Source organism: Cricetulus griseus, chromosome 7 (genome assembly GCF_003668045.3).
Source record: "Cricetulus griseus strain 17A/GY chromosome 7, alternate assembly CriGri-PICRH-1.0, whole genome shotgun sequence".
Classification (NCBI taxonomy): domain Eukaryota; kingdom Metazoa; phylum Chordata; class Mammalia; order Rodentia; family Cricetidae; genus Cricetulus; species Cricetulus griseus.
The window spans coordinates 83,194,770-83,222,087 of NC_048600.1; the positions used below are offsets into that span (position 1 = coordinate 83,194,770).

General features: G+C 51.3%; 1 protein-coding gene and 1 non-coding gene across 2 annotated transcripts; both read right to left on the reverse strand.

The window, feature by feature from the left end:
- Positions 1-26,647, reverse strand: Chd3 (chromodomain helicase DNA binding protein 3). The gene is given in 43 exon segments (XM_035447829.1): positions 1-1,204; positions 1,861-1,987; positions 2,227-2,390; positions 3,353-3,548; positions 3,799-3,931; positions 4,522-4,630; positions 5,569-5,697; positions 5,888-5,989; positions 6,089-6,224; positions 6,338-6,459; positions 6,946-7,108; positions 7,279-7,423; positions 8,008-8,141; positions 8,248-8,333; positions 9,061-9,126; positions 9,538-9,715; positions 10,159-10,325; positions 10,628-10,859; positions 11,049-11,173; positions 11,358-11,475; positions 12,312-12,443; positions 12,622-12,763; positions 13,091-13,264; positions 13,394-13,515; positions 13,783-13,920; positions 14,176-14,376; positions 14,518-14,709; positions 15,040-15,139; positions 15,953-16,084; positions 16,668-16,879; positions 17,540-17,743; positions 17,922-18,152; positions 18,441-18,634; positions 18,793-18,943; positions 19,106-19,236; positions 19,470-19,756; positions 20,803-20,927; positions 21,112-21,282; positions 21,835-21,947; positions 25,143-25,171; positions 25,440-25,455; positions 26,399-26,587; positions 26,590-26,647. Coding segments are annotated over 43 exon segments (6,198 nt in total). The 3' UTR covers positions 1-1,082.
- LOC113832627 lies at positions 7,738-7,877 on the reverse strand. The gene has a single exon (XR_003487365.1).
- Positions 26,648-27,318: the final 671 nt, after the last annotated feature.

The following is a 27,318-nucleotide window of genomic DNA, read 5'->3' on the forward strand; positions in this document are numbered from 1 at the left end:
GAAAGGAAAGTATAATTTATATGTACAACCGATAACCTGATACAGAAGAGGGGATTGGGACAGACCAGGAGTGGGAGCCAAGCCTGGGAAAGGGGCAGCAAGGAGGAAGTGGGGGTTCCCATGCAAACTGCCCCTCCCCAGCCCCTCCGTGGAGGGGGAATGTGCCCATATCTCCCTAGCCTGTTATCCACTATGTTGCTCTGGTCCCACAGGCAAGGTAGTCTCCTGACTAGGCCCCTGGCATGACTTACTCAAATTTAGTCTGTATCCAGGCCTTGAGGAGGGAGGATTTAAGTCCCCCAGAAACCTGAGCCCCAGAGTGGAGATCTGCCCCCAAGTCTGGCCCTCTGTATTCTCTCCCACCCTTTCTAGGTTTCCTAGAACAGGTCGGGGAGCTCCTCTTTGGCTTGAGGGAGTATCACCCAACCGTTAACTCTTTGTAGGGGTGGTCCTTGGTCCCCAGGGAGGAGAAATGTTCCTAATACAAGATGCTGGTACACAGGAGGTGAGGCGCAACAGCAATCAACTCCCTCTCTTGTAGCTGCTGCACCCTCCATCCGGAAGAGGCGGGGAAGGTGACAAGCCGCCACCCCTCCTCTCCCCTTTTTAATCCCGATGCTATTTTCATCCCTCTGTGATGCAGTTCTCCTGCTTTTTGTTGCTCTTCTCCTCACAAAAGTTCCTAAAGGCCAGGCAAGGGTAACCCCCACTTTTGCAGGAGGCGGAGGTGATACTGCAGGGAAGGACTGAGGGCTCCACCTCTTCCGTCCTGACAATCATTTAGTGGGAAGCCGTGTATTTGGTGGTGAGGAATAAGGGTACTTGGAAGACCCTGCTAACCATCTCCCACCCAGACCTCTTCACACCAGCACAGTCTTCAAGGTTTGGTGGGAAAGGTGTGTGGAGGCGGAGAGAGATAGGGGTCCTTCTTGAGGGAGAAGTTATAGAGGGGCAAAAGGGCTCCTAGCCCAGTGGTGGCCCAAGGGGTGGGGAAGGTGGAGGGTTGGCAGCAGGCCCCAAGGCCTGAGATGTGGGTCGGCTCCGGGGTCGGGGCCTAGGTGAAGGGCAGGCCTGAGATCCAGTCAGTCGTCTATACAAATCACCTCCCCTGCTCGGGGTTCCTTCCGATCCAGCCCGTCTGACACCAACGCCCCCATCATTTCCTTCTCTTTCTTCACCAGCACTGGAGGGCCGTTGGTGGTGGCTGTTTTGGGAGACAGGTAAGGAAAGGTCAGTCCCTACACCCCAAATACCACTCCCCGATGACAGCCTATCCTTGCTGCCACTTTGATTTTTCTTATAAAGGTAGAGGGGCTGGGAGAACTCCTCCTCCTCAGCCTCCTTGTGCCACGGTGTGACAGGGTCTGACTCTCTAGCCTTTTTGAATTCACATTCACTTCTCCGTGAAGAAATCAAGTAGAGGAAGTTTCAAGTGGTAGATATAAAGTCACATAACGGCTGAGGCTTTGGGTTTCTTGTTTTTTTGAGAAATGGTCTCTCTACATAGTCCTCACTGTCCTGGAACTCAAACTCACAGATACCCACCTGCTTCTGCACCCCCCCCAAAGTTCTGGGATTAAATGTGTGTGTCTCCACACCTGGATGTGTGGCAGCATCTCCCACCGCCCAGGCTGGCCTGAGGACTCTCAGGAATCCTGCCTCAACCTCCTGACTACTGGAGTTTTGTCAAGGGGATGGAAGGGACACACAGGAATGGATATAACAAGTCCAGAGCAACTCTTCCCTCAAACAGTGGACACTTACAAGGAAGAGATGGGTTTAAAGCAGGGCAAGGGAGTCAAGCAGGGATGAAGTTTGGCAAAAGTGAGGGAGAAGCAGGAGTCAGAACCGCCATCTGACCTGTGATGAAGGACCCTGCAGGCATCTGACTGTAATTGGCGCCTGCGGCGGCCAGGGCCCCTACGGGTGCGGCGCTGAAGGCTGCCCCGTATCCCGGTGGTGTGGCGTAAGGACCCGGGGGAAAGGCCTGGAACAGAGGGCAAGCTGAGGTTAGTTAGTCCACATGCTCCAGTCATGCTCCAAAATTACTACAGGTTATGACAGAAGCAGGGAGACTCAAGGTGAAGACTGTTGTAGCAGGCTGTTTCTCCACTATTTGTAGGATTCCGACGGGGGTGTGTGTGTGTGTGTGTGTGTGTGTGTGTGTGTGTGTGTGTAGGGGGCACTGTAGAGGGAAACAAGTTAGGGGAAAAGAGGGAGGGTTACCGGTGTGGGGTGAGGCTCTGTGCCCTTGCTGGCCAGCCGGCTGAGGATGCTGCGCTCTGACATCTGAAGGCGGGCTGCGATGGGGGGTATTCGGGACAGCGTGGCTGGCAGGCGGGTCACATCCGCCTTCATGTCGCTCAGCAACTCCTCCAGCTGGTTCAGAACTGGGGCCCGGGCCACAGAGAAAGAAAGGCAAGAGAAAGATGGAAAGAGAGATGGAGCCAGAAAAAGTGACAGTCAGATGGACAAGTACAGTTAGAAGGAGAGGACACAGACATCAAAGGACCACAGACCAAGTGACAAAAATGACAGAGATTACACAGAAAAAGAGTGATTCAGAGGAGGAAAGTGTCAGGCCAGATAACACATAGGACAGATGGAAATAAAGAAGAAAAAAGAATATGGAAAAAAGGTAGGGGAAAGACATTGGAAGACATGGGGTCGGGGGTTGTCAGAACATCCCGTACTGGAAAGGGAGGCTTAGGGGTTGGGGATGGTGGGGAGGAAATAGGCGGACAGGGGTAGTATGGCTTAAGGAATCCGTTTTAATACATAATGGGGGGGGGGGCGGTTAAAGGGTCAGCATTACTTAAAAGGACCTAAGGCAGGCAGGAGTCAGTCATTACACCAGGTTCTGTGAGGTGTTAAAATGGCTCTGGGACTTAACCTATAATTGTCAAGGTAGAAGGGTAAGGGAGAAGGGGTTGAGGGTCAAAGGAAAGTTTTATGGGGTATGGTCAAGGGTGGGTGGGCAGGAGTTTTCACTTCATAGGGTGAATGAGGTACTAAGAAAGTGATCTGTGGGATCAAAGCTAAGGACATTTGTGATGTACACACACAAACTAAAACCATCAGGATCGTGGCAGGTACAGCCATGTGGTCACACTCCCAGGGATGAGGTCCCACTGAATGAGGTGACTGGTACCCTACTCCTCCCTGTCAGGTAGGGAGAAGAATTCATTTGGGATGCCAGCTGGGTCAGAGGTGGGGCTAGAGGTCAGAGGGGATTAGTTCAGAGGGCAGGGGGTAAGGGGGCAAGGGGTGTGGGAAGATTTTGAAGGGTGCGGGGTGAAGACTTACGCAGCGTTGTGGGCCCTCCCCCGCGCGGGGCCACCGCGGCCCTTACCCTTGTGCAGGACGGCGTTGGCTGGCTTGTTCCCTGCCAGCGACTCCTTGGAGAGGTGCTGGTGGCTCTCGGCTAGGCACTCGGCCTCGGCAAAGCGGGCGTGGAGGGCCATGGCGGGGTGCGCCGGCTCCTGTGACAGGTTCAGGTAGGCCGCCCGCCGCAGCTGCTCCTCGATCACCAGCGCCTGCTCCAGGAGCTAAGGGCACAGGACAGAGGTGAACACACAGGTGAGCAGAGGACACAGCACTAGGGAGTTTCCTGTCTTGACCCAGGAAACTCCAGTTCCTCAGTATGTGACCCCAACATCAACCCCGATGCAGTACACAGTTTCCACCACAAGAGTACACTGGGGTCTTAGACACAACTTTCAAGAAGTTAACATTCCCGCTAGACAACTTCTGACCCAAGGCTTGCTTCACCCTACTTCTTTCCTTTTTCATCCCCACCTTGAACCTCCGGGCCAGGAATTTATTTTTCATCTCCAGGAAGTTCCCCTTATTGGCTTCAGTTTTGAATGGTTCGTTGATAATGGCAAACTGAGCATCGTTCTGGATGTCTTGCCACCGGGCATAGCCATGACTGCCAGTGGAGAAAAGGGAACTATCAAGGAATTTAACTGAATGGACTTGACTGTGAACATTGCTTCTTATTGGCCAGATTTCCCCAGAATGTGGCACAAGCCTTCCTGCCCTAAGTGTGGACCCTTCTTCGACCTGTAGTTCCCCTCTGTCCTGTTTTTCTCAACCTCACACATGTTAGAGTTATCTGAACCTCAGTTGAGAAAATGCCTAAATAAGGTAGGCAAACCTATAGGGCATTTTCTTAATTAATGATTGATGTGGGAGGACCCTGCTCATTGTAGGTGGTGCCACCCCTGGACTGGTGGCTCTGGATGCTGTAAGAAAGCAGGCTGAGCAAACCCAAGCCATGAAGAGCAAGCCAGTAATCACTCCTCAATGGTCTCTGCATCAGTTCCTGCCTCAGGTTCCTGCCTTGAATTCCTGGTCTGACTTCCCTGGAAGATGCATTACAAGTTGTAAGATGAAATAAACTTTTCCTCAAGTTGCTTTTGGTCATGGTGTTTATCACAGCAACAGAAACATGACTGGGACACCTCTGCTCCTAGCTGAGAGAACTTTCTTAATCTTGCATATATACACAAAAGATACAGGACGATCCCAGCCAGAAGCCAATAATCATGTCTTCGGTGCCAGATCTCATTGAGTTTCCCCGAGGAAATGGCTGCCCTTTCTTCGTTCTGCCACAGCGTGTGCAGCTCTGTGAAGAGACGAGCAGAAGCATCAGAGGTTTGTGACCAAATGCCTCCAACAGTCATGCACAGATGGAAAGCTGAGGGATGGCAGAGTACTAAAGGCCCCTTAAGAACTGTGAGTAGGGTGAGAGAGGCAGCTCAGCGGTTAAGAGCACTTGTTGCTCATCCAGAGGACCAGAGTTCAATTCCCAGCACCCACATGGTAACTCAAACCATCTGTAACTCCAGTTACAGGGGATCCAGCACCCTGTTCTGACCTCTGAGGGTACTACATACATGTGGTGCACATACATACATGCAGGCAAACACTCAGACATAAAATAAACATGAAAAAATTAAATTTCAGAGGCAGGAGGATCTCTGTGAGTTTGAAGCCAGCCTGGTCTACAAGAGCAAGTTCCAGGACAGGCTCCAAAAGCCACAGAGAAACCCTGTCTTGAAAAACGAAAGAAAGAAAGAAAGAAAGAAAGAAAGAAAGAAAGAAAGGAGGGAAAAGAAAAAATTAAATTTAAAAAAGTGGGAAAATGTGGGGCTGGAGAAATGGCTCAGAGGTTAAGAACACTGGCTGCTCTTCCAGAGGTGCTGAGTTCAATTCCCAGCAACCACATGGTGGCTCACAACCATCTGTAATGGGATTTGATGCCCTCATCTGGCATAAAGTCAATACAGCACTTGTATACATAAAATAAAAAATAAATCTTTAAAAAAATCTTTAAAAAATGAAAAAATAGGAAAACATTATGTTATGTTAGGAGGTAAGTTAATTATGAACAGGCTCACATTAAGATTAAGACAAAAAAATTGTATTAGAGTGGGAAGGCTCATTGTCAACATGCACTATCTCACTGAAAGTACTTGGAATGAAATGTAGCAGGTGGCCTAGGGTACAATGAGAAAGCCCAGAATGGACAGTGATGAGCAGGTAACAGACGACAACTCGCACCTGTGAAACCACCATCGGCAATATTGAACATGAACCTCGGCTTCTCCACCTTTTCCTCACGGCGCCCATTGGACCGTGGCTCATCTCGAGGAGGCCCAAGTCGAAGCTCCCGCTCTGCTTTTACATCCTCTGCTAGGCCAAACAGGGCAAAGCTCACACCTCGGGGCAGCCTTCCTCTAGGTCCCAGGACTACTTAATACATAAACCATGCTGGCTCTTCCAACAACTACCCCCACAAGACCCAGGCATTTAGTTCCCCCAGATTCTACCGCCCCTGGTTCCCTCAGGGACTCAGATGTCCAGTCCTTCCATCCATTACCTCTCTTGCCCAAATCCCCTGTTTCCCCATCCGGTCTCTCCCTGTGTTCCTGTACATCCAACGGTTTCTCCTCCCCCCTTTCTCCTGGTGTTGGCTCTGAGGCTGTGGATAGAGTGAGGAAGGGAGGATGTTACTCATTCCAACTCCAGGAGACAGAACTCCAAAATTCAAATCCCCTTCAGCACTAGGATAATCACCCACCAGACTTCTCTCTGTCTCCTCGGTACCCAGGTTCAGACTCCACCTCTCCAGGCACCCCTGGTGCTTCATCCTCTAACAGAATCTTCCGTGGTTCTAGTCGTTCTCCAAGTGATGGGGCTGGGCTGGGAGAATCAACCTGGTGGAGGACAGTAGAGTCTAGATGAGCTAAAGAGTTCCTAGGTACCTGGTCACCAAGACCCCTCCAGACCTCCCACTACGACTCCTCAGAGAGATCCAGGGATCACACACCTCTGTCTCCATCCTTTCCCCCATTTTGCTATTCTTCTCTGGCTTCTCTTCTGGGTTTTCAGTGTCATCCTTCTCAAGAGGTGTCCTTACGCTGTCTCCTTTCTCACTTGGAGCAGGAGTAGCTGTGGGTGAAAGCAGAATGCTATGGTTTGGATATGGCTTAAGTGTTCTCCAAAGGTTCATGTGTTGAAATTTAATGCCCAGTGTGAGGTAATAAATGGTAGAAACTGAATCTACGAACAGTATTTACAGTGGGGTTTGGAGTTGATAATCAGGATTAGATAAGGTCAGGGGTAAAGCCCCCTCCAACTGAATCCTGGTGGCTCTTAAGAGGGAGAGGGAAGGACATACAACATGCTTGCATTTCACCATGTGATATACCGTGTGACCTCAAGGTTCTACAAGTAAGAAGGTCATCACCAGATGTAGCTGTTGACCTTGAACCTCCAAAACCATGAGCTCAAATAAACCTATTTCCTATATAAAGTTGTCCAAATTCATGTATCTCATTATAATCACACAAACAGCCTAATTGGAGGGAGGGAGCAGAGGTTTTCTACCCTGACATCTACTGCCCTTGTTCCCCCATCGTCCTGACTCCCAGTTACCAGGTTTAGAGGTGCAAGGACTGTTGGTAGTAGAAGCCTCAGGAGTGGTGGGAGATGTTTTGGTTGGAGAGGAAGCCCTGGAAGAGCGCTTGGAGTCAGCACTGGGGTCAGGCATTAGCTCCGGCATTGACCAGCGTCCATTGATATGCTCAAATTCTTGCACCTAGGGAAGGTGGTTTGCAGGGACAAGGGTCAGTTCTTGGCACTGGGGGCTTAGGAAGCCCTAGTCTCCTCTGTATTATACCAGCCAGATATAGAAGTAAGAGATCAAAGACAGAGGAAGGACAGAGACCAAGCAGCTGGCCAGATGCTTGAGTGAGGAAACACTAATACCTTCTTCTTGACGAGAGACATGACTCCAATGCGGGTCAACACCTGCTGGCGACTCAGCCCCTCCCGAGGGACCCCATCAGCAAAGGTTTCAGAACCATCTGCCCCAGGTTCACATAGATGGCGCATGAACAGAGACACATAGGCCCTGAAAAGCATGGGTAGAAGGAGGATTGCAATGTCTTAGGGGGGAGGGGTTCAAGCAACAAGGAAGATGCAGAGATCACTGACCTAGTGAACTTCAACTCCCCAGGTGCTTCCAAGACTCACTTGCATAAGCCCCCCACACCCTAACTCATTCACTGACCTTCCCATCAGCCCCCCACACCCTAACTCATTCACTCATCTTCCCATCAGCTCTCCCACTGCTGCTCTTGGGACTTGGCACTTTGTTCCTGGGCCCCATCAGTCAGTTTTTCATCCTGTTCACCAGCTCCTCCTGCCAAGTTATCATGGCCAAGTAAATGTGAGGCCAGGCTAGCCTGGGAGAGGCTCCTTCCTCAAACACCCCTCCCATGAGGGAGGAGGCCTGGCCCCTTTATTCTAGGCTCTGCTGAGGGGATGTGGGGTAGGCTGAGCCCACATCCCAGGAAACAGAGCCTGGACGTGTCGTAAGCTAGGGAGGTGGTGATCAGCTGAGTAAGGTCACATCATATGGTAGCCCAGAGGAAGAAAGTAATCCCCAAAGCTCTGAGCCCCTAGTCAATTCACCCCCGAATCATTCCCACTCACTTGAACTCTTTCTCAGTCTTGCCCCTCAGGTCGCGCACTAGCCACTGTGTGGTGAAAGCATCCTGCGGTGGCATGCCCCAGCGCATCACAGCATTAAGGAAGGCCTTCCGCTGTCTGGTATTGAATCCCAAAACCTGAAGGTGGGGGAAGAGGCAGGCCCATGAATAATTAGGAGTCTGCAGACCTTTCTACTGCTGGTGCTCCTTAGAGATCATGCAAGGGGCCTGGGCCAAAGTTCACCTCAATGTTCCCCCCAACTCGAGCCAGCAGTGGAGGCAGCGGCTTGTCCTTTTCATTTCGGAGCTGCCTCTTTGACTGTCGACGCCCTAAAGGTAAGGATGACACTGGTTAGTAGAGTCTCCACCTCCTCTAAGCCTTCAGTCTTCTTCTGCACCCATCCCATAACATATAAAACTCAGAGCTAGCCTGTGCTATGATGGCCTCTAACTTTCTTCCAAGTATGTTGTCAGCAATACTACCTAGTAAGGCCAAAAGAAGTCACATTTAAAAATTAATAATAAGCCCACTATTTTTGTGGGGGGCTGATGCAAGGGCTGGGTGGTGGCGCACGCCTTTAATCCCAGCACTCGGGAGGCAGAGGCAGGCAGATCTCTGTGAGTTCCAGGCCAGTCTGGCCTACAAAGTGAGTTCCAGAACAGCCAGAGCTGTTACACAAAGAAACCCTGTCTTGAAAAACCAGAAAAATAAAATAAAGTAAAAATTAATAACAAATATCTGACAGACAATGTTACTCATGGGAAAGTAAACTAACATAATCTTCCTGTTTAGTTTTAGCATACGTGTATTTGTACTTTTAGATGAGGTCTGTGTTGCCCAGGCCTCCAGTTCCTGGACTTAAGCAACTCCAGGACAAGTAGCTGGGCCTGCAGGTGTGTATCACCACACCTAAGTACCTTTTTTGACCTGAGAGCATCTGACACATGGCTATATGTTCCAAATGTGACCAAAAAAAGAAAAAAAAATAGTGGGCTTAAATAAAGCTAGGAAATGAAACAGAAAGGGCTGAGACAGGAAGTCAAGACAAGAGACCACCTTCAGGACGCTCATCAAAGTCCTCGTCCTCCTCCTCCGAACCCACCGAGTATTCTGACTGGTTATCTGTGAAGACAAAGAGGGCTCAATGGTCAGTGGTAACCATATTGGAACCCTTTCCCCTTGGATTCTTCCTCTTGGACATTTCTCCACCTCCACCTGGGCCTTGGTCCTGCTAGTGATGCTGGGTCACATATCCTTTAGTCATACATCCACAGCCATCTTTAGTCTGTAGGTACCTCCTGCTTTACCATTCTGACTCCTGTCAAAGCTACTCTAAACAGTGGGTCCCAAGGTGTTCACAGGCTCCCTCTGTAGTCCCTGGAGAGTTAAATCCCCACAAATCCATCTGGCCTTAGAAAAGTTCCTTTTGGCCCTTCCCCATCACTTGGCCTCTTGCCTGCTCCATAGCCTTGACCTCCAAAGCTCTCTCCATCACATTTTCCCTTCCCATCTCTTGTCAGGGGCAGTCCTCACCCTGATCCTCCTGAGCGGCATCGTTGTAGTTAACCTGCTTTCGGACCCGCTTGCCCTTGCCTAGGTTTCGGGCAAGGTCTTCTTGCTGCTGTTCATAGTGGTGCCTCAGCAGCTTCTCCCAGTAGTCGGGATCGACATTCTCCTCCTGCTTGATGATCTCTCGCTCAATCTCCTCAATCTGAAAGGCAGCAGAGGGAAGGCTGGCAGCCTCCCTCTCACTAGTCCTTTGGCTGCATTAAAATCCCTCTCCCCTGCATAGGCCAAATCCTGCTGATACTTCCTAACCTGTCTTCAGGTCAGCATACAGTTTCTAGACACTATATATTTTTCCTATCACCTCCTCCTTGCAATGTGCTGGCCCCTTCTCTAAATCTCTCCTCCACTTCCCCTTACTTCCTCCCACAGACTCTAGTAGTTCTGTGACTACTAGAACTTTCTGTGCCTATGTCTCTCTCCAAAGTCCAGTCTCATGTATCAGAATGAGAAATTGCTTGCGGCCCACTGTTGCTTTTTGCTGGGGGCCATAGTAAGAGAATAGAATAAAATTTCAAAATTTAGTGAAGGGCACTGCCCTTCAGAGATGGCCTTGGACAGACAGGGTGTGGTCCCAAAGCCTCTCACCTTGTCTTCTTCACGCACAACATACTGTGCCACCTTGAAGGAGCTGAGATATTCATTCATGTTCTGCACGTCAGTATCCTCGGTGTCATCCTGGTTTCGGTCCAGCAGTCGAGCAATGGCTTCATTGTCATAGTGGATCACACTGCTGTCCTCCTCCTTATTCTCCCCTGGCAGAGACGAGGAACAGAAAGGACTTGAAGCACTAGCCAGAAGCTCAGGCAGTTTAGGCAGGACGGGTGGGATACTCCACTTCCTCCTCACTGAGTCCTGGAGAGAACAACTGCTCCCCAGGAGCTCATGTCAGGGGTTCTTTGCTTTGTTTCCTTAGGTGGCCAACCCTTCTGAGGACTACTAGAAAGAAGGTGGTTTTCCTTCACAGGCTGAGAGAAGAAGTAGGGTTTTTTGTTTTGTTTTGTTTTTCAGAATAAAGAACAGGAACTACCTTTAGGGAGCTGTAGAAAGTTCTCACCCTCATTTTCATCCTTGAAAAGCTCCTCGGTGCCAAATTTGAGGATGTCATCCAGCTCCTGCTTAGACATGGAGCCGGCCTTGGAGCCCAGGCCAGGCCTCACCACCAGATGGGTCAGCATCATCTTTCTCTTAGCCACCTGTGTGATTCGTTCTTCCACAGACGCTCTGGTCACAAACCGGTAAATCATCACTTTGTTGGCCTGGCCAATTCGATGGGCTCTGCTGAAGGCCTACAGGGGCAGAGAGAATGGTCAGCCAGGGGAGTGGCATAGCAAAGCTGACACACAGTCAGAAAAGGAGGCTGGTAGGGAAAGGCCTTCTCCTCTCTCCTAAGACGCACACCTGAACAGGACAACCTTCTCCATGAACCCATGTCAACTTGCCAAATGTTACCCGGGATTCAAAAGGCAAGTTCCCACCTGGATGTCATTATGGGGGTTCCAATCAGAATCGAAGATGATGACAGTGTCAGCAGTGGCCAAGTTGATGCCCAGGCCCCCAGCTCGGGTGGACAGAAGGAAGCAGAACTGTTGGGCACCAGGAGCTAGAAGGTAGGAATGAGGAGGCCAAGTTTCTCACTGGCTGCTAGATGTTCTTGACTGTAAATCACTACATCCTAACTCAAAAGTCTAAGTTTCCAACAACCCCTCACCACCACCCATCCTAAGGACATAGCAGAAGTTTGTCAGACTTCCATAGCCATAAGGACCAGGGTATTTCATCCTCACCATTAAACCGATCAATGGCCTCCTGCCTAAGGGCACCAGTGATACCGCCATCGATGCGTTCATACTTGTAGCCTTCGTAGTCTAGGAAGTCCTCCAGAAGGTCTAACATTTTGGTCATCTAAAACAAGGGACAGTAGGAGTCCAGAAGGCCACGACAGTAGCTTGGGCCTAGTTCCCCAAAGTAACACTTGACTACAACAAATCCCCAAACCTTACACTGAAACACACCCACCCTCTCATGTTCTCAGAGACACTCACTCCATCTCCCCAGACCTTACTGCTCTTTGAAACTCTTGATTTAAGACCTTTTCTTATAAGGCACAGGTACTCTGAGACACGTGAAGCAGTTTCTGAGAAACCTATAAATACTTTGAAAATCTCATAAAACTGGTAGCGGCTTTCTCGGAAGTAGAGGAGGGTACCTTTCATCAGGATCCTAAAGGGTCGGAACTCCCTACCTGCTATTCATTCACAAGGCCATCAACCACACTAGCCTTAGGAACAGGGATCAGATCCAGGATGAGCCAGGCATGCCAAGCCTTGCTTTGTTTTTAAAGACAGGGACTTGCTGTGTCTTTACCGCCTGGAGCCGGTTATGTGGACCGGGCTGAGTTAAAGGTGTGCGTGTACCACCACACCCAGCCCAGGTCTTCACTTTTATTTCATTGGTTTTCCAGTGGTAGGGATCTAATCACAGCCTCATGCAAGCTAGGCAAGGGCTCTACCACTGCACCATCTCTAGCCCCTTGCCCTCTTTCTGTTATCCGAATGCAGGGTCTCTCCAACTTCAGGGATTATTGGCATGCGCTCCTTGCCTGCCTGAGTCAAGACATGCTTAGGAGCAGGGTCTCAGTCTTTCATACTAAAGCAGCTGCAGGAATGAGGACAGAAATTAAAGTCTGGCTGGTGCAAGGAAACAGAGCACAGATAAGGAGAGAGCAGGGGATGGGTCACCTGTGAGAAGATGAGCACTCTGTGTCCTTGTTCTTTCAGCTTTCGAAGCATCTTCTGCAGCAGCATGAGCTTCCCTGATGACTTAATCAGTGCCCCACCCTCATAAGCCCCACTGGGGAGTTTGGGAGACTCCTGTAAAGGGGGGCGGGGAGAAAAGAGCATACTCCTTACTCCTACTGTGCGGAGAAAGCCAAAAGGGTAATACAGCTCCTGTACTTTTCAGTTCCTACCCTTCCCAGGTCAGAACCTGGGCCCTGAAACCCAGCTCCACCCCTCCACTCAACACGGAGCCTCCCTGCTCTGTTCCTACCATAGCAGCCACAGGGAAGAGGTACGGGTGGTTACAGCACTTCTTAAGGTCCATCATGATGTTGAGCAGTGACACTTGGTTCCCACCGCCTCGAGAATTCAAGGCCTCAAAATTTCGAGTTAGGATGTATTTGTAGTATTTCCTAAAGACCAGGGTAGGGATGTACAAGGGATAATAAGAAAGAAACACTTATTTTTAATTTCTTTCTTTTTCTTTTTCTTTTTTTTTTTTTTTTGAAACATGATTTCTCTGTGTAGCCCTGATTATCCTGGAACTCGCTCTGGAGACCAGGCTGGTCTCAAACTTACAGAGATCCACCTGCCTCTGCCTCCCGAGTGCTGGGATTAAGGGCGTGCGCCACCAACACTCATCAGCAACTACTTCTAACATGACACTTAGTCCCAATTATTGGAAAGCTACTATTAGCAAATCCCACTCCCCAGTAGAGACACCCTGCCCCAAGTCTCACTTCTGCATGGGGCTTAGCTCCACTCGGACAATGAGCTCTGTCTTGGCCGGCATGTTCTTAAAGACATCTGCCTTGAGTCTCCGCAGCATGTGTGGCCCCAGCAAATCATGAAGTTTCTTAATCTGGTCCTCTTTGGATATGTCAGCAAACTCTTCCAGGAAGCCCTCCAAGTTGCTAGCAGACACAAAGAGAAGAAAACAGACGAGGTGACAGTTCCCTGCCTCTGATCTCAGGCTCTATTTCCTACCTCAGAGGAATCTTCTCCTAGAATTCTTGGTGCTGTCTTTCCTCCCCGCCACTTACTTAAACCTCTCTGGAGTAAGGAAGTTCAGAAGGTGGAAGAGCTCCTCCAGGTTATTCTGCAGTGGGGTCCCCGTCAGCAACAACTTATGATCTATCTTGTAGCCATTGAGGACCCTGAAAAACTAGAGCGTGAGACAAGGACAGGCAGGAGAAGGGTTATCAGTGGCAAGTGGCTGTCTCACCTCAGAGACATTTCCCTACTGCCAGCTCCTGAATTCCCATTTCCCTCAGGATCAGAGGCCCCGAATCCCTAGCTCCATCCCCTCTTCCAGCACAGTCCTTGCCCAAGATAGTTCAGGAACCTTCCTTCCAGGCTACAACTCCCCCAAAGGATTTGTTTTAAGGATCAAGACAATGGAGTCCACAGCCTTGGCTGGAGCCTCACTCACCTTGGACTGGTTGTTCTTGAGGCGATGAGCTTCATCCACCACAAGACAAGCCCAGCGGATGGAGCCAAGCGCTGCCTGATCGATGGTGATCAGCTCATATGATGTCAGGAGAACATGGAACTTCACTTGAGCCTCTCTCTGCCAATGTAACCATTACCCATTCAGCTGCCACTTAACACATGCCTGCCTACCCCCCTAGCCTCTGCCCTTTATCAAAACCATGTCCTGTGCTTCCCTCAGGAAGCTACCCCATGCCCAGGACTGACAGACTCATGCATGCTTCCAGGAGAATCTATGATGGAGTTCAGAGGCACAAAGAGAAGGAGAGGAATTCCTGGCTGGGACAAAGAAATGGCAGATCCAAGGATCTTGAAGCAGGAGACCAAGACTCACCTTCATCTTAAAAGCTTTCTTCCCGCCTTTTATGGCATTGTCCTCAAAGGAGAACTCATTCTCTCGAATAATAGCCCGGCTGTCCTTGTCACCCGTGTATGTGACCACATAGAACTTGGGTGCCCACATTTGGAACTCCCGTTCCCAGTTGATGATGGTAGAGAGTGGAGCACTCACCAGGAAGGGTCCTTTTGTGTGGCCCTGGGAGTCAAAGGTGGAATGCCGTTAGTCCTGACTCAAGCACCACACACCAGTCTGCCCTGCTGTCTGCTATAGCTTCTATCCTCCACCCGAGTCTGGGCTAGGACTCACACCCTCAGGGGCCTAGAATCCACCACACACCTCCTTATAAAGTGAGTAGAGAAAGACGATGGTTTGGATGGTCTTGCCCAGGCCCATCTCATCAGCCAGAATTGTGTCAGTGCCTTGGGCCCATGAGAAGCGCAGCCAGTTCAGCCCTTCCAGCTGATACATGTGCAGGGTGCCTCCTGTGGCTGTGATAAACCGAGGCTGAGTCTCATATTTCACTGTAGGCTGTAGAATGAAGACATCGCAAGGATCAAGGGAACAGCTGAGAGTTCTGCTGCCCTGTCCTAGCACTGGTATCAAGTTGGATTATAATTTCCTCAGCTATGGCCTGAGTTGAGTTCTAGTCTTCTGTCTTCTCCCCTTGGCCCCTAAATCAAACCCAGCAGCACACTAGGAAGGACTAGGTCAGAAAGAACCAGGCTACGACTCCTGGAAGCACCCCAGCTCCTATGACAAATCCCAGCCTCCTGAAGAGGCCAGGACTGAACTGCTCAGGGTTGTGACAACTTCAGAGAACTCAGTCCCGAGGCTGCAGTGGAGAAAAAGAGAACTTACATCATTAGTAGGTGAACTGGGAGGCCCATCTCCCTGTAACTCCTTCTTCTTCTTCTTATACTTTCGAGGCTGTGCAGGGTCCTCTCCCATAATTAGCTCACTGAGGAAAGAGTGGGTGCCTGAGCAAGGCCTGGTCCTCAGGGGCCCTCCCACTTCTCTAAGTCTATTCCAGACCTCCTCCCTCTGCCTAAAACATTTCCTCAGATTCTCTCATTTTCCCCCTCCAAAACAGTTGAAATAAAAATCTAATTATGTGTACACTCTGTGTGTGTGTGTGTGTGTGTGTGTGTGTGTGTGTGTGTGTGTGTGTGTGTATGCCATGGCACACATGCAGAGGTCAGAGGACAACTTGTGGGAATTGCTTCTCTCATTCCACCATATGGCTCCTAGGGGATGAGACTCAGATGTCAGGCATAGTGACAAGTACCTTTACCCACTGCACCATCTTGCCGCCCTCTCCAAGCCTTCTATCCTCACTCCTGGGATTACACCTTGAGAGTCGATCCTTCTCTTCAAGGTGACCTCTTACTCATTTCTCAATCCATATCTCATTTCCTCTTCTTGTTTGTTTAGATTCAGTTTATTTTTATTTTATATTTATTTATTATGTATGTGTGATGTGTGGGCATGGGGGGGGGGCGCGCCCTCAGAAGCGAGAAAGTGTCTGACTCCCCTGGATCTGGAGTTATAGAAGTTTGTGAGCCTCCAGATGTGGGTGCTGAACTCAAATCCTCTGCAAGAGCTCTTAGCTGCTGGGCCATCTTTCCAGGCCGGCCAGACCTTATTGCTCCGCCTTAAACTACCCCTACCAAAGCAATCAAAGCAGAATCCAGGCTGCCCCAGCCCCAGCCTGGGTCTGTGTGAAACCGCATCCTCAGCTTAGTTTTCATGTGCTATGTGCTGGGTCCCTCACCGATGTCGCCAGTAGCTTTGCTTATGGTCTTCATATTCAGGGATGTTCATTTCATCCTCCTCCCATGTAGACTGGTCATAAGGCAAGTCCTTCCATTTCACAAGATAGTGGTAATTCCCCTTTTTGTCCATACTGTTGAGCAGAAGGCCAAGAAGAGAAGCAAGAGGGAAAAATAGAATGGATCACACAATGCATGAAGTCCTGATAAATAAAGCGTCAACAAACACAGCATCTGCTACCTTAGCCTTTTCGAGATGGTATGGAAAAGTCAAGCATCACACAACACCCCTGAGAGCCCACAGTATCACTCGCTTACCCAGACAGGATACGACACTCAGCATGGATAGAGGCACTAGGCTGAGCAGCAAGTGAACCGATAAATACCCCATCTCACCACTCACACTTCGGTGTAACTGAGTTAGCGCTAGGCAGTGGTAAAAGCTATACTGAAAACACTCATCTGGATAACCTGTTTCTCAGTTTGTTTTCATGTCCCATCCCCATCCCTATGCTACCAGAAACAAATGAAGAACCCTGGGCTGTGCCGTGCTTTCCTCCGGGTTTCTCAAGTCCCCCAGAAGAGCAAGGCCAGAAGCACTGGAACTGCAGAAACAGGTGCCAAACCTCAGCTGATCATTTGATTTATGCAGGGCCATAGCCACAGTAAGAGCAGTGTCATAGTCCAGAGGGGCCTTTCCACGGACCAACGACTCACCTGTGATTGATGATACGGTGGACAGTCATCCACTCTGGCTTGATACCAAAACGGTAGTACTTCTCCTCCATCTCAGCATAGTGAGGGTCCTTCACCTTGCGCTTGTCACTTTTCCCATCATCCTCACCAGAGCCATAGTCCAGGGGTGGGGGCTCATCCATGTCATTTTTCCGTTGGTAGTTACGATACATTACCAAGTGGAAGATTTCCAGCTGACAGAGTAGAGAGGGAGAGAGAAGAGATAGCATTCAAATCCAAAGAGACAAAGGGCAGCAAAGAAGAGGCTAGCCCTGTGAGTTGTAGAGAAGGGATCTTTGAAAGTGAGTGGATAGGCCGGGCAGTGGTGGCGCACGCCTTTAGTCCCAGTACTCAGGAGGCAGAGGCAGACCGACCTATGTGAGTTTGAGGCCATCCTGGTCTCCAGAGCGAGTGCCAGGACAGGCTCCAAAGCTACACAGAGAAACCCTTTCTCGAAAAAAAAAAAAAAAAAAAAAACAAAAACAAAGAAAGCAAAGTGAGTGAATAAAAAACCAAATAATAATAATAATAAAAACAACAGTGAAAAATAAACAAAACTGATAGGACAGAGTTAGAAGACCCGGCCTGGGAGAGCAGTTAAGGAGTGTAAGAGGCAAGACGAGAGGTGGTTAAGACAGTGGAGATAGATAAAGAATAAAAAGGTAGACGGGGGTAAGAGAAAACTAACAGAAATGAAGTGAGAACCACAGGTAGAAACTGAAGTAGGAAGAATGTGAGGCCTGAGGCCTAGAATGAGGGGGAAAAGGAGACAGATGCCCAGAGAACAGAGGCAGGAGAGAGCAAGTGACTGAGAGCAGGGTCCTAGCGGGTAGGAAAAGCAACAGCCTTTGTACCTGAAGCTCCTTGGCCCAGGAGCAGTGCCAGTAGGACAGTCCCACCCACTTGACAAAGAACTCTCTCTCTGATCTGCCTTGAAGAGGACGAGGGGGTGGGACATCTGGATTCCCGTCTGCCTGTTGGGGTGCTGGCACTGCCACAGGTGGTTCCCCCCATCGCCAATGCAAGATCTTCTGAACACGGCCCTTTAGCACAGGACACTTCAGGATGGATACATAAGGGAAAGAGGAAGGAAAGAGGCAAAGAGATCCCTTGTTAGGTAGGACAAAGATACAACAAAGGGTGGGGATTAAGAAAGGAAGAGCTGGGCCTTTGGGCCCCAGAACGGGTGAGAGCTGGGGCTGGATGGTGAGTGCTGTGAGGCCGGGGTCCACTTACTGTGCATCGTGGGCACAGCCATTCACCGTTGGGGATGTCAGGCAGTGGGGGGTTCAGACAGTGGATGTGGTAGGAGGAGATGCAAGCATCACAGCAAAGGAGCTCCCCACCATCCTTGCACACTCGGCAATACTCCATGTGATCATCCTCTTCCTCCTTCTCGCCTTCCTCCCCCTCCTCCTCATACTCTTCCTCTTCTTCCTTGGCCTCCCACTGTACCCCTTCCTTCTCCTGGGGGCCAAGAGCAGAAAGAGAGAGAGAAGAAGATAAGGAGAGACTGGAAAATTGAGGCAAAGCCAAGATGACTGAGCCCCAGCAGTGCACAGAACTCTCATGGGACCTACTAAACAGGGTATCCCCATTTCCCAAAGACACTGACTCTGGGGACAACGGGCTCAGTGAAAGGACCCAACTAAGGTTCAGGAATCTTGTGTAGCTACTGCCCAGAAGCCCAGGAGACCATAAGAGAAGGCAAGAAGAAGAGAGATAGGTGGGACCCCAAGGGCACCAGGTACTCACACAGTGGGGGCAGCTCCATTTGCCCTCAGGAGCCCGGTCAAGCTCAGGGTCAAGGCAGACGAGGTGGTAGGCACGAGGGCAGGTGTCGCACAGAATAATTTCCCCACCCTGCTGGCACACCTCACAGTAATCCTGGTGATCCGTCTCGTAGCCATCAACCTCCTCCTCCCCGGCCACTGCAGGACAGCCCAGGACTGTCATATACCCCAGCCAAGGCAAAGGGCACAGAAAAAGAAAGAAGGGGGTTCAGGGAAGACAGAGGGAAGGGTTGAACAGAGAAGTCAAAATCTCAAGTAAGAAAGACAGCAAAGGAAGAAGAGGGCAGACAGAGGCTCACACATGGCAGCCTTACCCTTCTTCTTTTTCCTTCCTGGCCGGCCTCGCTTCAGTTTCTTGGCACGGACAGGGCCATCAGGCCGGCCTGAGGCACTATGGATGCTACCACTGTCCAGGTCTGACTCCTCAGCTTCTGGATCGGGGCCCTCGTCACCCTGAAGGACATACTGCCCATAGCCCCATTGCCATCAGTGAGGCATACCTGACTCTACCCACCACCCTGCTCCATACCTAGGCTCTACGTTCCCCGCCCAGCTTCCCTCATGGACTATCTATGGGTTTCAGCCCTTGACAGCCAGATGTTTAGCACACAGGGAAGAGCCACTCACCGAGCCTGCCTTCTTCCTCTTTCCACTCAGCAGCCCCAGCTTGATTTTGAGTGGTGCCATCTTCTTTCCTCGAAGTTTCTTGCGTCCATCAGGCACTCGGGGGCTCTTATTCCGCCTCTTGTGGCCTGGACCTGAATGAGAATAGGGAGGAAGGGAGAAAATCCATAGGCCATGACACAACCTGGAAGAACATGAGTCACAGGGAACTCTGGCCTGCAGCACGGGCTATGGCTTTACTCACTCCCCCTCCATGGGAAGCATTTTTCCCCCAGCAATCAAGGCTGGGAAGGCAAGAGTTACAGAGTCATGAAGCCATGCAGTTTGCAAAGCAGGGAAACGGAGGTTGGAAGAAGAGGGTTCCTACCTTTGCCCTCTTTGGTTTTGGCTCTTCTGATAGGTGGGGGCTGGATTTCAGGAGCAGGGGGTGGTGGAAGGGCAGGGGGGGGTCCAGATGGTGCTATGGGGGTGGCTGGGGAGACAGCAGCTGACACCTGCTCCGCTACAGCTGCTGCTGCTGCTGCTGCTGCTGCCGCCACAGCAGCTGCTGACCCTTTGAAGGGGTTATTGGCGCTGAACTCTCTCCACTTGGCCCCCAGGATGGTCATCATCTTTGACATCGGGATCTTAGGATTCTTCTTAGCAATTAGGGGCCTGAAAATACAGAAGCAGAAAACTCAGACCTTTCACAGATGGTCTGGGAATACTGCCATTTCCCTGTATCAATTAAGTCTATGCAAACTATCCTGGGTGGGGGAAATATTCCTATTAAGGAAAATATTAATTTAAGTAATAACTTAAGCAAAAAGAAGATAGAAGGGAAATATATCCTGTTGAGCATCATCCTCACAATGACACTCTTGCTTTGTTATCTCTGTATTTTATTGAATTCCACTGAACCTGAAGAAAGTTTCCCTTGGGACAGTCTGAAAGAGACAGACATTGCATTTTCCTCTACAGTGTGTGTGCAAAGCTCCTATGAGGACACCTGTGACCCTCAGTGTGCACAAACATACTGTCTTTAGCAGAGGTATAAGTCTAAGACACTACTAAGGACAGCTACCAGTTAGCGTTCCTTGAGTCTAGGTACCAACGGTACTGGGCTATGCATTAAATTTCCCACCAAATACACACAGGCTCCTACAAAGTATGAATTATTTATAATTTACAAACAAGGAAACTTAGCACCAAAGAAATGAAGTAGCTTGCCCAAGATGAAGCCAGGGCATGAAACTGCTGTGTAAACCTCAGAATGAGCCTCCATACTCAAGTCCCACTGCTATGAATGCATGATGTGTTGTTACCAGGACTTAAGAAAGGGTTGTCAAGACTTGAAATGAAAACTCTCGGACAACAATGTCACCCAGGTCTAGTCCAGTTACAGAGAGGAAAGCGGAACTGCCGGAGCAAAAGAAGACACAACCCTTCCTTTCCTATCTTCTAGTTCTGGAAAGTTCTCTAATGTAGTATGAGACTCATGACCTCTGCCCCGCAACCTTAGGGAAAGATGGACTCTTAGTTGGGATTGACTGATCCCAAACCAAGAGTAGGTTGAAATTATGTGTGCACAAAATTTTGTGTGCACATGCCATGAATTTCTTAGAGAAGCATTTCCTTAGATTTTAAACACATTCCAGAGAGGCCCAGCCCACACCGCAATATTAGATATTTGCCTGAAAGGATTCCCGGTTCCACCGTACCTCATGAACTGACTGAAGGCTTTATAGTTGGTAAGTGTGTGATAGTCCTCCTCGGAGAACACATGTTCCACATCCTCCAAGCCCCAGGTCAGAAGCAGGGCAGCTGACGACTTCTGTTCCACCTGCTGAGTGGGGGACAGCATCGTAAGGTGGGGCTCTCTGGCTCCTCTCCCAGGCACCCTTCAATGCCTCCTCACTCAGTGTCCACTCATTTCCTGCTCCCATGCTTTATGAATCCCAGCTCTGGCAGCGTTCCCCCACCCCATGCCCACCTCTGATGTGCATTCTTACTTCCTAAGTCTAACTCACCTTTTGCCCCCCATCTCCTTCTCCCCTTTTCCTCCTCTTTGTCTTTTTCTCTTTTTTTTCTCGGTGCTTCCTTCTCCGCTTCCGACCTGGTCCAGTTCCATACTCGCTGCCTCCACTCTCTGACTTCTCCCGGTACTCATCTCGCTCTGAGCCAAATTCCTCTTCACTGTCCTAAGGGAGAGAAATAAAAATAACATTTATTCATTCTTACCAAGTGCCAAGAACTGTTCTTAGCACGAAACATATTTTATCTCTTTCCATCTTTACAACTATCCTATGAAACAGTAATTGATCTATATTTATTCACTTTTTTTGCAGAAGAAATTGAGGCACAGGGAACTAACTATACTGCCCAGGAAGATAGAGGACTTCTAGGCTCTGAATCCATGCAGCCTTCTTCCAAAACTGTGGTTTTCTTTTTCCTTCTGTATTGGGAACTAAACCTGGGGCTCAAACATGTGAGGCAAGCTCTCTACCACGGAGCTACACCCTCAGCAAGCCAGTGCACTCTCAACTGTTTCTCTCAGATAATAGGGTAAATTACAGTGACATCTGGACTCTTTACCAGCTTGGAGAAAGTGAGGTTAGGGTTCCAGGTCCAAGAGATGCAGATGAGATACAAGAAGGGGGGAGCGGAGCCTCTTGACTTTAGTAGCACCTCTAAGGATGTAGTCTCTGGGAAGTGGACCCCTGAGCCTTGCATTCGGGACCTTTGGTACTCACAAGCTTCTTGCGTTTCCGGGGCTTTCCTGGCTTGTTTTCCTTCTGCTTTTTGGGTCCTCGCTTTCTCTTCTTCACACCCAATGCTGAAGGCAACAGTCGGATATCATCTTTATCTTTGGAGAGAAAGCACCAGAAAACCTAAACTTGGAGCACCCCAACCCCTGAGGTTCTTCATTGTCCCCTTTCTTCCGGACTCAGTCACACTCTCTAGGAACCCAGGCATTAATTCCTCTAAATTTCACTGCCCATTAACGGATGCAAACCCAGTGTTTCTAGTACTCTGGGATCCTCTGATTCTGAATGGGAGGTCAAGGGTCAGAAAGGAAGAGCAGCCAAGCCACTCCCTTTTCTCCCCTCCTACTAACAAGGGACCAGACTCTAGGCCACCGGCTCAGACTGTGGCAGGTCCTTTCAGCCCTCGCCAGGGCTCCTCCTGCCTTCCCCCTCACTTTGCCAGCTGGCAACTTGCCCAGGAACCGGGGAAGCCATGCCCAGCTGCTGGCCTGGCCTGACCCCAGCACTTGGAGTAGGGAGACACAAGCTGGCAGCTCCCTAAGCCAGATGCTGAGAAGGGAGAGCCAAAGGTGGACACCCGGGTTCTCACACTAACACCCTGGGGCTCTGACATCCTTTTTGCCAAGAGGGAGGCCTCTATTTACATTTTCTTGGATAATCACTGCAACACAGCACTGGAGCAAAAGAAATTCCCAACTAGTCATTCTACCCTCTTGCCCACAGGACCGGTGTCTGCCCCCTTCACATCCTAACTCAGCAAAAGGAAGCCTGTGCAATTCCCTAAACAGTCCTTCTCCCAGAGGACTGGAGTCTGCCTCTAAATCTATTCCCAGAGACTGTACCCTTTATCCCATAGCCTTACCTTTCACCTCTGTATTTTTCCCAGACAAGCTGACTCATACACACACACACACACACACACACACACACACACACACACATAACAGGGACACAAACAGGATATAATCACAGACACATGTGACATATGCAGTCAGTCTCAAATTCATACACACACACACACACACACACACACACACACACACACACACACACACAGGCATGCCTGTACCTGCTTTAGCACAGCTATGTCCCTGGCTCTCTCCCCAGAAGGCTCTGTCAGAGGGCTCAGGACAGGTTCTTCCCTGATATGCCCCCCCATTCTCCCTGACCCCTGCCAGTCTGCTGAAGCTTGGGGACCAGAGCTATTTTCCTGCCAAGTAAGCTCTTATGCCACACAGACTGATGCCACACAGGAATGGGGCCCTGGCTCACCTACCACCCCCACCAATCACTAGACTAACCAGCCAGACCTGTCTTGTCCAAGTAGAGGCAGCTGCAGCCAGAGGGGAAAGCCAAGGCTTGGCTCAGCCTCTTGCTCTAGGACACACAATCCTCCTTTCCTCAACAGCCAAGGAAAAATTAGCCACAATTAACACCCCAGGCCTGGTTTTCCGATCTGACGCTACCTTTTCTACCTCCACAATCCTGTGTCCCTCTGAGCAAAAGACACTCTAAGATGGGGAGTGGGCATGCAAAGAGGCTGCCTGCCCAGAGGCCGTGTGTGAAAAATGATCCAGGGCTCTAATAGGAAGTCAGACGTCATGCCCAGCAGCTGGCTCCCCTTAACTCTAGGGACTTGGGTTAACACGAACATGGAAACGAAGACCGCGGGGCAAGTGGCAAGGGCAGGCCAGGCTACGCCAACTGGCTAAGGATCAGGGAAGTGGCCCGCCAGGGTCACCATGGGTGTGTGGGGCGAGAAAGCCTGTGAACTCCACTTCCCACCCAGCCCAGCAGGAGGTTCTCGATTTTGGGCCGACGTCGGTGGCCAGCAGAGGGGAAGAATGGCGAGGAGAGGCAAGGGAGGGTAATAAAGCAAATCTAAGCCCCAACCTCTGTCTCAGCAGCCTCTCAATGCTGGCGGCGAGCCCAGACTCTCCCACATCCCGGCTCAGATCTCGGGAAGGTGGGGAGGGCGAGGGAGGAGTCTGGCAGGAGGGCCTGTGGGAGGAGCCTGGGCGACAGCCTTCCTCCCGCCCCTCTCTCCTAATCTCGCCATCAATCTCTCACACTTATATTTATTTTTTTCTCAAATTCCCCTCCCTCCCCCACAACGAACCTCCATAATAGGTTTGCCGCACATGCGTACTGAATGCAGGAGGTGGGTTTGTATTTTCAGACCTTTTGCAAAGAAACTACCAGAATTTTCCGCACCACCCACAATCATTTCCCCACCCCCATCCCCACCCCCCAAGGAATCACATCTATATATTATGTTATATTATTTCTCTAGACTTGCCAGAAGGGGGAGGGAGAAGAAATGAGGTTTTTCTTTAGCTTCCTGCTCCCTTCCCCCACCAACACGAATGCTATTATTTTAAACGTTTAACAATGTAAGGAGACTGGAGCGAGGGGGGAAGGGATAAAAATTGGTCTTGGGTAAGAATGTAAAACAAAATGGTGAGAATCAGAGCAGTCGCTCTGAAAAACAATGGAAGGCTCTCACGAGTACAAATTCATATTCCAGAAAGAGACGAGGGCGGGCAGCCTGAACAGAGCTCTTGAGAGGAGACTTGTTTTCCCCACACTTAGGTAGACGGATAATGAGTACGCTAAAAATATTTTTCGAAAGTTTTACCTCAGAAAGTCATCTGAGGGGGTGTATCTGGGTCACTTATTTGACTTGGAGGGCTGGAAGGTGGATGAACTTGCCCAGGGAGACGAGGGAGGTTAAGATTTTATTTCAAATATAAAAATTTAAAAGCATTTGACGCTTCTCAAGGATTCAGAAAGCAAAGAAGGGGGAGGGAGGGCTCCACACAAAGACCCATGTCGACCTTAGACTCGCTCCTTCTCCTCTCAGCAGGCACTCAGCTCCTGGGATCAAAACCAGACCCCGAGTTCAGAACAGTTAGGCGAGAGTTACGATCCCCTCACTCACCTGAGGAGCCTCTCTCCCCTCGTTTTCACACCTCGCCGCAGGCAGCCCTGCGGGAAGCCCTCTCCCCAGGATCTTTTATCACCCCCCCCAAACACACACACACACACACACACACACCTCCAAGAGAATTCTGCGGGCTCGGTGGAATAACTTTTTTCTAAACTTTCCCCCTTTGCGGGGTAAGCCCAGCAGGAAAACTGGGTTTTATCCAGGAAAGCATTAAACACATGTACCCCCTCTCCAAAGGCTGTCTCAACATGTGCGACATAAAGTCCCACTGTGGGTCAATATGATAGTCTTACGAATAACGTTTTGAAGTTTGGTGCGTTTGTGCTGCTCTGCCGCCAGAGACTTGGGGGTGGGTGTGGAGGTTGCGGACACCTATCCTAAAGGAGGCAGAAATCGCTCCAGCGGGAGGGTGGTCGGGGCCGCTGGACAGGGTCTGTCACCAGCACAGCTGGAATTGTCATCTCGGAGAAGGGTGCTGAGTGACGGTCAAGCTCAGAGCGGCTGGGTGGGCAGTTCACGCCCCCCAACGTGGTCAGGGTGTGTGTGTGGGTGGGTGGCTTCATCAAAAGAGTGACAGTGAATGGCAGCCACGTGAGAGTCACAGCTGGGCAGTTCGGCCACCCCAGACTGACGGGGTCACGAGGGGGGGGAGGGGGCTGCACTTGACACAAAAGAGCCCGGGGCAGAGATGGCGAGGGTGGGGCCGGGGGCATCTGGCTCCCCAGACACTCTCCTGTCTCCCCCTAGTCTGAAGTGACCCGAGATCTCCACCGCCAGCAGCTGGGGGTAGCGGAGGGCAGGTCCAAGTCTCACTCCAGGAAGTGGTCTGCGTGGAGTGTGGTCACCGCCACCTGCCCCTAGTCATCAGCCGCTGCAAACACTCACACGCCCCCCTCCCCCGCGTGCCACCGCACGCCCCCGAGTTGGCGGGCACCAAAGTCCCTGCAGGTGGAGGGGCCGGCCCGCGGGCCACCGTTCCCACCTCTGCCTGCCCAGGTCCCGAGCGGAGCGGAGGGCGCCGGGCGGCCGTCGGCTCCACACACGGAACCCCGCTCGGCTTCAGCGCGACCCCACAGGGGCCGAGCCCGAGGGGCGCTCACGCGGCCGCCCCTCCCCCACGCGCCCCTCCCCCCACGCCGCCGTCCGGTCGCCGGGGTCTCGGCGGTCCCTCGCTCGGCCTGGGAGGGGGCCCTGGCTTCGCCGCGGCCGTTTCCTGCCTACCCCTCCCCGCCGAGGGTAAAAAAAAAAAAAAAAAAAAAAAAATCTCCTCCCCCGAAAGCCGCGACCAAGTGGCCCGGTCCGCGCGCGCAAGCTCGCTCCCAGCGCTCTCCAGCCCGGGCGGCGGCGCGGTGCGCGGCGGCGGCGGCGGTGGCGCGGCGACCGCGGTAGCGGCGGGGGAGGGGTGCCGCGGGGAGGGGAGGAGGCCTGGCCCCAAGGCCGCAGCCGCCGCCGCCGCCGCCGTCGCCGCCCGGACGCGGGGCCCGTCTGGACCGGCCAGGGGCCCGGGCTCGCCTCGGCTCGGCCGCACCGAAGGTGCCCGGCCCGGCGGCTCCGCTCGGGCCCGGGGAGTCGGGCGGACGCTTACCTGGCGGCGGGGGCGCGGCGGCGGCGGCAGCGCGGCGCGGCGGCGGCGGAAGAGGTGGCAGCTGGGGGGGCTGTGGCGGTCGCGGCCCCGGTCGTGGCCCGGCCCGCGCCCGAGTACTCCCTCTTCGTCCTCCTCCTCATCGTCCTCGTCGGCCGCCTCCACCTCCTCCTCCTCCTCGTCGCCCTCTTCTTCCTCCTCTTCCCTTCCTCCGACACCACCATCTCCTCCTCCTCCTCCTCCTCGTCCCTCAGAGGGGAAGCCATCCTGTGGCTCTGGCCCCCCCACCACCCCCCCACCCACCGCCCGCCCGCCTCCCCCACCGCTACCACCACCACCTCCTCCTCCTCCTCCTCCTCTTCGGCGGCGGCGTCCTCCTCCTCCTCCTCACCGCCTCCCCAGCCCCCCAAGCCCCCGGGCCACCCCCCTCCAGAACACCCACCCCCGGGGCCGGCGTCTGAGGAGGGGGGCCGCACCACCCCCAAAAATGTTCTTGGAAAAATTTAAGGACTTTTTTCCCCCTTCTCTCTTTGCTCCCAAGAGAACAAGAAAGGGAGATCGTTTTTAAAAAAAAAAAAAATTATATATATGTATATAAAAGTTTTCGACTTCTCTCTACCCCCCTCGGTTGCTTTAAATATATTTAAATTCTGAGGGGGGCGCTCAGAAATATTTCTCAGAGCTGAGGCACTAAGATGGCCGCCTTGAAATTATTTTTAAAACAACCCCCCCTCCAGCACCGCCACCCCCCTCTATAAAGAAAGAGAGAGGGGGGTAAAATCCCCTTTTAAAACAAAATGGCTGGCTTAATATTTCATTTTTCATACACCCCCCTTCTCTCTGTTACATCTCATCTCCAAGCTTCTACTCAGAAACCCACTAATTTCTCCCTTTTTTCATAACTGATTAGTGCACAGATTAATACATTTTCCTTGTG